The 14,274-nt window shown below is 41.4% G+C and overlaps 1 protein-coding gene across 4 annotated transcripts in view; it reads left to right on the top strand.

The window, feature by feature from the left end:
- The window catches only part of si:ch73-103b11.2 (centrosome-associated protein CEP250), a 105,733-nt gene extending 98,379 nt beyond the window's left edge, over window positions 1-7,354 (top strand). For 3 of the 4 annotated variants that reach the window (XM_055923663.1, XM_055923646.1, XM_055923637.1), the window contains 5 exons: window positions 2,983-3,090; window positions 3,181-3,267; window positions 3,527-3,689; window positions 3,843-3,928; window positions 5,924-7,354. In XM_055923663.1, coding sequence (XP_055779638.1) covers window positions 2,983-3,090; window positions 3,181-3,267; window positions 3,527-3,689; window positions 3,843-3,928; window positions 5,924-5,995 — 516 coding nt within the window. In that variant the 3' untranslated portion in view covers window positions 5,996-7,354. Of the gene's footprint in view, window positions 1-2,982; window positions 3,091-3,180; window positions 3,268-3,526; window positions 3,690-3,842; window positions 3,929-4,160; window positions 4,234-5,923 lie in introns of all 4 variants that reach the window. The other variant, XM_055923654.1, reaches the window with a different exon arrangement.
- The last annotated feature ends 6,920 nt before the right edge of the window (window positions 7,355-14,274 follow it).

Below are 14,274 nucleotides of genomic sequence, written 5' to 3'. Positions count from 1 at the left end.
TGAGCTTCCCTGAGACGGTTTCTGACAATTTGTGTAGAAATTATTTGGTTGTGCAAACCCCCAGTTTCATCAGCTGTCTTGGTGGCTGGTCTCAGACGATCCCGCAGGTGAGGAAGTCAGATGTAGAGGTCCTGGCCTGGCATCGTTACACATGGTCTGCAGTTGTGAGGCCGGTTGGATGTACAGCCAACGTTGGAGGCTTATGGTAGAGAAATAAACATTACATTCTCTGGCATCAGCTCTAGTAAACATTCCTGCAGTCAGCATGCCAATTGCACACTCCCTCAACTTGAGACATCTGTGGCATTGTCTTGTGTGACAAAACTGCACATTTTAGAATGGCCTTTTAATATCCACAGCACAAGGTGCACCTGTGTAATGATCATCATGCTGAATAAAACGTTAATAAGTGGCAAAACAGAGAGTCAAAAACTAAATCATAAGGGATGAGGTTTTGAAGTGTCTTTCCTGTATCTAGGAGATATAAGAAATCTTATTTTGCCACAAAACTACATCCATACTTCCATTCATTTTTTAAAACCGGTACCATTTACATTGACGAGTCCCATGACACTTGTGGAGGTTGTAGACCAAATCGGAGAACACCGTGGTGTTAGTTTTTAGCCTAAGCAGTTCGGACGCTACAGACAGAAGTTGGCACATCGGCAGTACCGACTTCAGACGAGTCCTGTGAGGGTTGTAGAGCAAAACGGAGAACACATTCGTGTTTGTGAGTCATCTGTTCATTGGTATGTAGGCGACGTTCCCTTCGGACTGCCACGCAGAGAAGCACGAGATTGAACTTCACTCAGCTTTCTAGAGTTTACCTTTTAGTTTACAACGTCATCCACGTTTCGTGTACTGTGGGAATTGTGCTCGAATCAATGCAATATAAGCCACTTTCAATGTAACATACCGAAAGAAAATGAACTATGCAAGACTTAGTATGCAAAACTAACTGCAAGAGATTTTCTTTGAAGGCAGAGCGCATTGGAGTAGGATACTGTTGCATTGATATGCAAAACTCAGGCCCGTACTTTACACAGACAGGTGAGCCATAACCAATCAGAGCTGCAGTAGACCTATATGCAAATAGCCGTTGCCATATATGGATTTGTGCCATTCACTTTGACCTGGACTGTGTTTATAATATGAGCGGAGTAAATGTGCTTGTTTTGAGGTCAAAGCGAGAGCTGCATATAGCCACCTGTGCACATTTGTTCATATTTAGTGCTAGTTAGTGAGTTTTTTTATGTCTTAAAGAGGTGGTGTTGTATTTTGAGACTCTTGATTACGCTAAGTAGCCAATAGAGGGTAGCATGATTTGTCTGATTCGCTGTAATAATGACATGGGAATGATAATGCATTTTATTTTGTAATGTGATTTCTTGCATCAAACAATGCAACATGTTCAGTCGCCACCTTATCTGAAGGACAAGTGGATAAACAGGTTTAATGGAATGTAGGCCTACATGAAACACCACACATTTGCTGCTTCTGTAGGCTGAATGATAGAACAGCTATTTCCATGCTAAAATGTTATGGGATGCATTTTCTCCATTTGTTTTTGATGGTAGGCCACTCTGGATGGATCTACATTAGGATCAAATAGCCACAGTAGCCTACTTGGCCGCTGTAACTGTAACTTAAAGCGGGTACAGCCTCAGTGTTCACAGATGAGTTGCGCAGAATTTTCACAATGTTCAAGTTTTTTGCTTAGCAGACCTGAAATTTGCTCAGTGACAAAAACATTTTTTGGAGGGAACATTGTTTGTAGGCCAAAATCGTTCAGACGCTGCAGACGTTTTCATGAGAAGACGGATTTTTGGGACGTCTCATGGTCCTCCAAACGCTGCTGTGGCTCGGTCACCTTCCACCGCAGATGTGGAAGGCCGACATAGGCGGATGCAAATATCAGATCTCTAGTTTAAACTGACGGGTTTTGATGAGGATTGTGTGCTTGTTACTTGTTATGCACGGGTTCATCAATAGATTTAAGGATTAACAGAAATTAATGTAACCAAATGACGGGGATTAATGGTACATTTACTACTGGTGACATGCGTAATGGAGAATGTAAAAAAAAAAAAAAAAAAAAAAATCATCAAAAGGCTAAACAATTCACACAATGAATGTGCAAGAATTGGCGGGAGACAGCTGAGCCATGCTGGAGAGAAACTCGCCTATATCTTCGCCTCACACCCTTCCCCTTCTTGTCTCCACATTTTAAATTATACTCGCACATATTTTAGATGCTTTTCACTGACAGCCGCAACTCAAATATCAGCTAGGCCTATTGCCACGCGCACTGCCCAAATTGCAGGCTTCCCAAAGGCATAGGCCTACGAGCTTGTGATTTGAAACAATCCTCAGCTATTTTTCTTAAAGAAGCTAATGATCCTCGATTCCTCTGTGGCTAAGTCATGCTTTCTGGTGAAGTATTTTAAATTATTGTATTTATTTCTGTATATACAGGAGTATTTATATAATGTTAGCACATGTATTTCCATTTACTTCCCTATTGGATGCACCGCTGTGCCATTATCTTTCCTGTTCTATTGGTTTTCATATCGACTTCCTTTCGTTGTCCAGAAGCCAAAGGCACCATCCTAGTTGTTGCGTATTTAGATTCCCCCTCTGCCACGTATGGAACCGCAATCAGGTGCACTGTTTAGAATGGTGTTTTCATTTGGGCAAATGTTTGAAAATCACGTTTTATTGGCTGCTTCATTACATGCGTTGCATGTGCTGTTAAGACACATTACCGTGATTTCTGTCATTCTGAGCACCTTCGGCAGACGCCCTAATAGGTTATGCACCCAAATGCAGATGGGTCCGGGAAATTCCAATCTTCCCAGTCATGCTGTCCGGCGCCTAACAGAAGCCCTGACACCAACGCTGTGTGATCCTGTTGGCCTTGAAACAGTCCGGATGCCCCAGTTGAATAATGTGAACTCTGACCTCTGTGTGACCGACCTATAGGAGCTGAATAACCGTCTGACCGTGGAGATCACGCGCATGCGCTCCTGCTACAGCGGAGAAACGGCCCTGTCACCCTTCACCCAGGGCAAGGACCTCTATGAACTGGAGGTACTGTACTCTCTGTCTCACACACACATTGGCCACACTGGTGTTCTGTGTTTGATATCTAACTTTATTTACTGCACATCTCAATTTTAGGTCTTATTGCGTATCAAGGAGTCCGAAATCCAGTATCTCAAACAGGAAATCCATTCGCTGAAGGATGAACTTCAGTCTGCATTAAGGGTATGGAAAAACACGCTCTTATCCTCAATCTCTTCTATCAAGACCATGTCAGTTATTCTAAACACTGTTCTTTGAGGACTAACCTTTCGATGTCCACCAACAATATAACCTGGAGTCCAAAATATGATGCTCCGCTTCCTCAGTGTTTCACTGAACCGTAGAAAATCAGTTTGGATCCCAGGCTACCAAAAAAACACCAAGTTTGAAGTCGATGGCTAAATCAGCGGGGTTTTTTTTTTTATCCTCTTTTTTTTAACAGGATAAGAAATATGCCACAGACAAGTACAAGGACATCTACACAGAGCTCAGTATCGTGAAGGCCAAGGCTGACTGTGACATCACCAAGCTGACGGAGAAGCTACTGGTCGCCACTGAAGCACTGGGGGAGAGGAACGTGGATGGGTCGGATACCCCTGGATATGGTTAGTGGGAAACCATAACCCTCATGGACCCCTATTCATTTTAGAGTTACTTGCAATGTCTAAAAATGGGTCAGCTTGATGGGGGGGGGGGGGCTATGACAATGATTAATTTATGTCCACACGCCTTTTTTTCACCTAATTTTGTTTTTGCAGATATCATGAAATCGAAAAGTAATCCCGATTTTTTGAAAAAGGAACGATCGACTCTCTCCAAGCAAATAAGAGGTGTCAGATCAAAGGTACGCTAATGTGGACATTCCTGATGCAGACACCCCCCCCCTGGGTTTTGTTGTAAATGTTGTAATTCAACATATTTGTTCACCATATTAGAACCGTGTGAGTGTGTACACATGTGAACGAGTGTAGGTGTGCACATATAGATTACTGCAGTTAGTGTGTGTTTGCTTACGGGTCAGTCCGTCAGTCATGTTTTATATGTGGTAAGCTTGTCCTCCTGTCTTCCCACATCAGTCCGTCACTGAACAGGTCATCTGGGATAGCTGACACCCCCCTTGAGGGGTGATTCTCCCCCTTACCCCAAGATGTAGGTATAGCATGTCCTTGAGTGAGCATGTCCCACCCCAACCACACAGCATGTTGCGCTCTATTACCCTTGCCCCTCCTCTATGCCCCCTCCATCGATGAGGGCCCAATAAAACTAGTGCAATGAACTTTCACTTGATTTAGTACAGCAGAAGGTAAGACATGCAGGTCTTTCAGAGTGGTAAGGTCTGCCTTGCAGGAGCATGGGTTCTTCAGTGCCTAGAATGAGTTGAAACAGAAAACACAGCAACTACCCCATCACTGTTTTGGCAAAAAGCTTGAGGGATGGGGCTGGAGAAATGTAACCACTTTCAAATTCATAGACAGGGCTATGGATGCAAGGACTGACCATCCATGAGATCAACATGATAGTTTTTACCTTGAGGCTTTTTTTTTAACCTTTATTTAACTAGACAAGTCGGTTAAGAACAAATTCTTATTTACAATAACGGCATACTGGGGTTAACTGCCTTGTTCGGGGGCAGAACGACAGATTTCTACCTTGTCAGCTCGGGGATTCGATCCAGCAACTTTTCGGTTACTGGCCCACGCTCTAACCACTAGGCTACCTAACTTGGGATATGCCGAACACACATTTCCAATTCACACATGCGTATAATACACACTTGTACATTTGAAATAGGACAAATAAGCACCCACCAAATTATTATTATTACACTTTGCTCCCAGTACTCTCAAAGGTCTTTCTGACCGCATCTTCTCTCCCTCGTCACCACTGGTTTATGAAAGGGCTGGATAGGAGCGTCCGTATTGACTCACCTGTCATGTCCTGTAAGATCAGTGGTCATGAAGGAAAGGGAACGAGGAAAGGAAGCTTACTACAGTAAGCCTATTGGGGCACAGCAAATATATGTTTGTGTGTTGCGTGGACTAGGAATTACTAGTCACCTGCAGTAGCTGTGGAGAATACTAGAATAGCCCAGTATATGTAATGATCCCAGTATAAGCTGGAATGCCATTTTTCTTTTAAATCCTTGAACGTTATCAACTTGGTGATCCCTCTTGGTCAAACCACTGCTTGGGTGTGCAGTTTGGGCTGGAGATGGGGGCAGTGGTTTGGATGTCTTTGAAGTACAGTACAAAGGAGGTACCCATGAAATAACTAATGTTTGTACCACAATGAGCCCAGGAAACTTCTCTCCCTTACCTGGCCAGTCAAGGAACTTGCATTAACTGTGGTGTTCTGTTGAATAACTTTTGTCTGTGAACATTTCTGTTTTTATTTTGTCTGTACGGCACATAAACATGTCACAATGGTTGTTTTTGTGTTGTGTCTGGTATGGTTTTGTGGTGTTTTGTCTGGTATGTGTGTTTTGTCTGACTTGCATGACTTTGTCATTTAGCATCCCAAACGTCACCAACACACCTTGAGTGGTCGTAATCGAGTCCCCATTTTTAAAATGTCTGTCAGAATGTCACCATTTCGATGACATGTCAGCCAAGTTGATGTTAACTTTAAACCCTACTCCTGGCTTCTTTACTGTGATTCACCAACATAACACCCCTAAATAAGATAATATTCTCTAACGGTGAATCGTGAGCTCTTGCCAGGCCGAAAAGTTACACTTGTGGGTATTTATATGAATAATGCTTAACATGAATAGTGTTCTGGCCTTGAAGCCAGACAATATATTGGTTTAAATTTAATTGACACATTTTCTTTCTCTCAGAGCCTCAAAGAGGGACTGACCGTGCAGGAGCGCATGAAGCTGTTCGAAGCGAAAGATTCCAGAAAGATCTGAATATTGTGGATTCTGTGTTTCTTTTGCACACTTCACTCAAATTAAAATGGCGATCAGACTGCGAAGAGCACACCCCCGCCAGGAAGATTAACATACACGTACAACTCTCTACCGTGATCCTGGACTAACTGCACCCCGTTCGGAATAGAAAGTGCTCTGACTTAATTCAAGTTTTTCTGTTGCCTGTTTTGATTCTTTGAAAGCTTTTTAATATGCTATGATTTCTCATTTACACTGTTTAATTCTGTGAATATGCTTCACGATTCTTGCAGCTGTCAATCATGGCCTTGACGTGTTAGAAATGTAATACAGTGATAAGTATATCCACTCTCCTGGGAATTTAAATATGTTTTGGGCTGCATTGCAGTTACGAGAGGGCTTATTAGGGATAGCATTTATCTTCCATTTTGTTTTTGGCTTCTCAGTTTCGTAATCCACTGAAATGCCAGAACAGAGGGGTTTGGTTCAGTATAATAATCTGTCCCAATAGGAATCCGTTGGAATATCTGCTGTAGTGTTTTGTTACCACAAACAACAATTGCTATTTCTAATTATGATGTTGTACGTGTTTTAAATAAGTGGCTGTTCCACTTGTTGTAAATAACTACTGGAAGAGATATGTAAGAGTAGGGTTGACCAGGGATTGTGGTGGCATCTGGTGACTACTTGATTTACTTGAGGAAACTGATTTAGTTTTTTCTAAAATGTTGGTGTAGTGGCTTCAAGCCAACTATATACCGTGCAACCAAACTTCACGGCTAGGCTACTGTCAAATAACCTAACTCGCTACTGATAACGTACGCCTTTTCTCTTTGCAGCTACAAGGAACTGGAGTTGTCGATGGTTGTTTTGGCTTTCGTGTGAGGTTTTCAGCCCAGAAAGTTGACCTATTGTAGAGCTTTGCATGTTAATTTGAATTGGTGAATTGATCAATTCCCATCATTTTTCCTTTTGTGTTTTAGTGATTGTTCAGTTTGAGCAGACCTCTCCTCCTTAAGCTTTTGCTTTGCTTCACCGCTCTGTCTTTTTTTTATTTTGATGCCCTGGAGGTGAAATGTTTAACTGAACATGCCTTTCACTTGGTCCAATGCCCTGACCTCTTAAAACCCCTTTGTCTTTCTGGCTCGTTTGAGTTAAAAGATAAACACATTCACAAAACCTGTGCAGCTATGGAAACACTGTATAGTATTCAAAGCACGCCTTGTAAATATACTGTATGCCACACAGAAGTTTTTTGTGTTACGTTTTAAATCTGTACCTTGCTTACTAGCAACATATGCTTACATATGAAAATATATATATGAATATTTTTTATTTTCGTTTGAATGTAAAACGTCAAATAAATTAACCGTTTCTGAACCTTGTGTGATTGTTCTTGAATTACATTTAGACTCCATTGACACCAAATGTCTGCCATTTTGTTTGATGTTTTTTACTGTTGCAGGGTAAAGGTTCTCCACAGATGTCTTTGAAGTATAACTGCATAACCAAGGGGTTCCTCATCTGGTGAGGTACATCCATATATATTTTTATGTACTTTTATTTAGCTAGGCAAGTCGGTTAAGAACAAATTCTTATTTACAATGATGGCCTACTGAAAGGCAAAAGGCCACCTTCAGGGACGGGGGCTGGGATTAAAAATATGGGACAAAACACATCACAACAAGAGACCCCACAACACGACTAAGACAACACAGCATGGCAGCAACACCACATGACGACAACAACATAGTAGCAACACAACATGGTAGCAGCACAAAACAAACATTATTGGGCACAGACGACGGCACAAAGGCAAGAAGGTAGAGACCACAATACATCACGCAAAGCAGCCACAACTGTCAGTAAGAGTGTCCATGATTGAGTCTTTGAATGAAGAGATTGAGATAAAACTGTCCAGTTTGAGTGTTTGTTGCAGCTCGTTCCAGTCGCTAGCTGCAGAGAACTGAAGAGGAGCGACCAAGGGATGTGTTTGCTTTGGGGACCTTTAACAGAATGTGACTGGCAGAACGGGTGTTGTATGTGGAAGATGAGGGCTGCAGTATGTATCAGTGATGTGTCCTATAAGGAGCATTGGTGGCAAATCTGATGGCCAAATGGTAAATAACATTATTTTATTTAACCTTTAACTAGGCGAGTCAGTTAAGAACAAATTCTTATTTACAATGACGGCCTACCAAAAGGCAAAAGGCCTCCTGCGGGGACGGGGGCTGGGATTTAACAAATAATAATATAGGACAAAACACATCACCACGAGAGACCTAAGACAACATAGCAAGGCAGGTGATCCAGTCACAATTGAATATGTTCTTTAGTCCAGGAGTAGGTATTAACGGAATGGGAAGCCACACCTGGATGCTCCAGAGCCATTGGAGTAAGAGGTCTTGACCTTTTTTTTTGCCACCATGTTTGAAATCTTCACACGGTGTATGGAGCAAACCTGCATGTAGGAAGTCAAGTCCTCGCCGCCTCAAAGCCCATTGGAGGTGAGGGTCAGAGGGGCTGGACCTCTATCTTTCTCATCCAATGGGTTTTGAGGAGGAGAGACGAAGCTAGGAGTATGCAATTGAGATTCTCCCTGAATAAATACTTTGATATGAGTCCATGTAGTCCTAACAGATCCAGCATTGTTAATCCTGGGTTTAATAACATATGTCTTGGTCTTGGATTAGTCGATCTAAATATCCTGATAAAAAGGACTTCACTTGGAGTAACAAGGACATGTCCAGACATTCTGGTTCATTAGATAATTCTGTAGTCAAGGTATCAATTGAACCATCAATTCTTACTGATCATAAAGTTATATTCTTATCTTTAAATATTAATGGATCTGAAGTTAAACCGTATCTGAGTTATTGGAAACTCAATAGTAGACTGTTGGAAGATGATAATTTCAAGATAGATGCCAAAGATATTATACAAGACAATTGGAGTCTTATGGGAAATATTGGAAATTAATGAAGTATGAAATTAGACAAACAGCCATGAAGAGAGGTAAAAAAATGTCTGAACTTAAAAGATTGAGGGAAGATAAACTTGTTAAGGAAATACTTTCTCTAATCTCTATGGAGGACCTTGATGAAGGAAAGTGTCAGTTATTCTCTTTACAACTAGAAATGGATCAAATGTATGAAGAGAGCAAAAGGGGCATTTGTAATATCAAGGAGATGGTTGGAGGAAGGTGAAAAAAATACAAAATACTTTTACAATTTAAAAAGAAAAAATTCTGAATTTACATCTATTCATCAGCTTAATATACAGTGGGGAGAACAAGTATTTGATACACTGCCGATTTTGCAGGTTTTCCTACTTACAAAGCATGTAGAGGTCTGTCATTTTAATACAAATAAAATGCAAATTAATTACTTAAATCATACAATGTGATTTTCTGGATTTTTGTTTTAGATTCCGTCTCTCACAGTTGAAGTGTACCTATGATAAAAAATTACAGACCTCTACATGCTTTGTAAGTAGGAAAACCTGCAAAATCGTCAGTGTATCAAATACTTGTTCTCCCCACTGTAGATGGCAAACAAAATGAAAACCCCAAAGATATTTCAAAATATGTTTCAGAATTCTATGGTAACCTTTATACCAGTAATGCCTGTCCTACTAGTGACATATCTGCCTTTCTAGACTCTGTCAAAGACTATGCAAAATTTATAGATAAAGACTTCCAAAAGTCTTGTGATGAAATTATTTCTATAATTGAAATAAAAACAATGTATCAGCAAGTTAAAAGAGAACAAATCTCCAGGGAATGATGGCATTATTAGAGAATTCTATAAATATTTTCAGGATGATTATCACGGCCGATGCTGGAAGAAGACCAAAGTGCAGCGTGGTGAGCGTACATTTCTCTTTTTATTTAAAATGTCGCCAACAAACGAAAATAACCGTGAAGCTTACAGGGCTATAGTGCCACTAACAAAGATAACTACCCACACTGAAAGGAAGGAAAAAGGGCTACCTAAGTATGATTCCCAATCAGAGACAACGATAGACAGCTGTCCCTGATTGAGAACCACACCCGGCCAAAACATAGAAATAAAGAAACATAGAAAACAAAACATAGAATGCCCACCCCAAATCACACCCTGACCAAACCAACTAGAGACATAAAAAGTCTCTAAGGTCAGGGTGCGACAGTAACCCCACCCCCCCCCCAAAGGTGCGGACTCCGGCCGCAAAACCTGAACCTATAGGGGAGGGTCTGGGTGGGCATATATCCGCGGTGGAGGCTCAGGTGCGGGACGCAGACCCCGCTCCACCTCTGGCTCACCCCACTTTGGTGGCACCTCTGGTGCGGGGACCCTCGTCGCCGGCCCCGGACTGGGCACCCTCGCTGCGGGCCCCGGACTGGGCACCCTCGCTGGGGGCTCCGGACTGGGGACCCTCGCTGCGGGCTTCATGCCATGACTCCTCACTGGAGGCTCGTGCCGTGGATCATCACTGGAAGCTTCTTGCCGTGGATCATCACTGGAGGCTTCTTGCCGTGGATCATCACTGGAGACTTCTTGCCGTGGATCATCACTGGAGGCTTCTTGCCGTGGATCATCACTGGAGGCTTCTTGCCGTGGATCATCACTGGAGGCTTCTTGCCGTGGATCATCACTGGAGGCTTCTTGCCGTGGATCATCACTGGAGGCTTCTTGCCGTGGATCATCACTGGAGGCTTCTTGCCGTGGATCATCACTGGAGGCTTCTTGCCGTGGATCATCACTGGAGGCTTCGTGCCGTGGATCATCACTGGAGTGAGGAGACGTATGGGCAGTCTGGTACGTGGAGCTGCCACAGGGCTCACCAGGCTGGGGAGACGTACTGGAGGCTTGGTTCTTGGCGGAGGCACCGGATACACTGGGCCGTGGAAGCGCACTGGAGGTCCCGAGCATAGAGCCTGCACCACCCGTCCTGGCTGGATGGTTATCTTCGCCCTGCACATGCGGGACGCTGGCACAGGACGCACTGGGCTGTGCAAACGCACCAGAGACACCGTGCGCAGAGCCGGCGCAGGATATCCTTGGCCGAAGAGACGCACTGGAGACCAGGCGCGCTGAGCCGGTACCATCCGTCCTGGCTCGATGCTCACCCTAGCCCGGCAGGTGCGGGGAGCTGGGATGTCGCGCACCGGGCTGTGAACGCGCACTGGAGACACCACTCCAACCTAACTCAGCCAATCTCTTCGTTTGCCACCCCAAAAAATGTTTTGGGGCTGCCTCTCGGGCTTCCGTGCTAGCCATGTTCCCTCGTAACGCTGGGCCCCTTTACTCACTGCCTCCGCCTTCCTCGATGCTTCCACCTGCTCCCACGGCAGGCGATCCTTTCCGGCCAGGATCTCCTCCCATGTCCAGGATCCTTTGCCGTCCAGGATGTCCTCCCATGTCCAGTCCTCCTGAAAACGCTGCTCCCCCTTACCACGCTGCTTGGTCCTTTGGTGGTGGGTAGTTCTGTCACGGCCGATGCTGGAAGAAGACCAAAGTGCAGCTACCTAAGTATGATTCCCAATCAGAGACAACGATAGACAGCTGTCCCTGATTGAGAACCATACCCTGCTAAAACATAGAAACATAGAAAACAAAACATAGAATGCCCACCCCAAATCACACCCTGACCAAACAAACTAGAGACATAAAAAGGCTCTAAGGTCAGGGTGTGACAATGATATTATTGAATTTATATTTCATATTTTTAAGGAGGCAATTGATTTACGGGTCCTGCCTGTTTCTATGACCCAAGGCCTCATTTCTGTAATACCCAAACCAAACAAAGATTCTATGATGTTAGAAAATTGGAGACCAATCACATTAATAAACAAAGATGGAAAGCTACTTGCACCTATCTTTGCAGAAAGACTTAAAAAGGTATTGACCAAATCATTGATGATACCCAGTCTGGTTTTATGAAGGGCAGACATATATGTAATAATATTCGACTAGTAGAAACTTTACAATAATAGTAACATCTCTGTTAAATTATCCCATGGTACTTCACAGAGATTCGACATTAGACGTGGAATTAAACAAGGATGCCCAATTTCTCCTTTCTTATTTTTTATTGGTCACACAAGTTATGGCACTTCATATAAATAAGGATAGTTTTAGGGGTATTCAGATACAAGACAAAGAGATAAAATGTTTACAATTGGCTGACGACACCACTATTTTTTGAAAGATGATAATGAAGTCAGGAAAGATATTGAGTGTATTAATGTCTAATCACATGTATCAGGTTTATCTCTGAATATTAGGAAATGTGAATTATTTGCGTTGAAAAGATGCGACTTAAACTCAGTATGTAATATCCCTGTAAAAGATATGATCACATATCTTGTTATTAAAGTTAGCAAAGATCAGAAAGAAAGGGCCAACTTAAATTTCTCTCCTATTGTAGAGAAAATTGGAAAGAGATTTAACTCCTGGTTATTAAGAGATCTTTCTTTATCTGGACGTGTACTTTTATCAAAATCTGAAGGTCTGTCCAGATTAGTTTATACCTCCCTTGCCTTGGTTGTTCCTCTGTCAGTAACTAAAATATTTAACGTCATATGAAGGAATAAACCTCATTATTTAAGAAAACCGGTAATATGTAGCACCCAAGGTGAGGGAGGGTTGAATGCTCTGGATTTTAAAACCTCTAATATAATATTTAAGATTAAATGGATACAAAACTATTTAAGAAATAAGGATTGCATTTGGAATATCATCCCTGATTTAATATTCCAACAGATTGGTGGTCTAGAATTCTTACTCAAATGCAACTTTGATATGGGTAAAATCCCTATTAAGCTTGCAAACTTTCATGAACAAGTACTTCTAACTTGGAACCTGATGTACAAACACAATTCTTCCCCACAAAGGTATACAATCTGGAATAATAAAGACATAAAATACAAAAACAAGTCTTTATTTTTCCAGAACTGGTATGACAACATTATTTGTGTTGAACAATTATTGAATAATGATGAACAACTATATGATTATCCAAAATTTATGAGAACACACAATTCACTCCTGAGGAGTATCAAATTGTTAGAGCTATCCCCAAAGGTGCAATTCTTCTTTTAGGAGAATATAACAATACTCCAAGTGCAACTGTTGAGGATTTTGTAGCCTCAATACAATTAGAAGGAATTGACATTTGAAACTATAAATGTAATACCATGTATATAAGGAAACTGTGTCAATATGTTACTATTCCCTCTGCTAAAATGTACTGGAATGCAGCCCGAGGACAAGTGAACTGGAACAAAGTTTCGTTGTTGTCTGGTAAATATTGTATATCTAATAAGGTTGAAAGAAGTATCATACAAACTCATTCATAGAATCTACCCTGTAAAGACCTTTATTATACACAGATTTAAAATAGCTATTGATAACAAATGTGTATTTTGTGGTCGTGACCCAGAATCTCTTGACTATTTATTTTGGGACTGCTCTTATGTCAGAAGATTTTGGAGTGAGTTAGAATATTTTATTTGAAAAGAAACGACTATTAATGTTAATCTGAGAGATCTGATATTATGTTTTATTTTGATCCAACTGATATGGACCCTGACTTAACTTTCATTGATAATGTGTTTATCTTTCATGGAAAATTATTTATCCATAAAATGAAGTGGGCAGAGAACAAAGCCCTTTTCACATTATTTAAGAGAGAATTTAAATATTATTTTGAAATGATCAGTAAATGTTTTTAAAAAAGCAATACGCACCATAAAAGTATTTAACAAATTGAAAATTAATCTTGATATGTAATACCCCTGTCTGTTAGGTTTATGTACTCTTGTTTGTATATTTCTGTTTTTTTTGTATTTGTGTTCATAATAAAATATAATTTAAAAAATGAGTCCATGTAGTATCTATCTGGGGTGTATTCATTGCATCTTGCAACGGAAACAGTTTACCGTTTAAGAACCAAACGGAAGTAAACTGCAAACTGAACGAACCGGGAATGGACCTCCCTTAATTTGTCCACTAGGAACTTGTTTTCGTTGCAAAATGGTTTCTGTTGCAAAACGTTTTGCAACACAATCGGTGTAATTAATTCACCCCTGGGCTCCATATCCAGCTAAAACAATTGCGTTTATGTGAAATAATTTAGCCAATCTAGTAATCTGACAATTTCAGACGTTAAATTCCACTGTATAGGTTTGTATTCACATGTTTTACATAACTTGTCACTAGTTGTTTTGCAAATTGACCATCGGGAGGCAGGATTTGGTTTCAACGAGAGACTTCAAGTGTAACACACCTCGTTTTCGTACTTTAATCTACAAATAC

Source organism: Salvelinus fontinalis, chromosome 1 (genome assembly GCF_029448725.1).
Source record: "Salvelinus fontinalis isolate EN_2023a chromosome 1, ASM2944872v1, whole genome shotgun sequence".
NCBI lineage: Eukaryota > Metazoa > Chordata > Actinopteri > Salmoniformes > Salmonidae > Salvelinus > Salvelinus fontinalis.
This window is presented reverse-complemented; position numbering and strand designations above follow the sequence as displayed.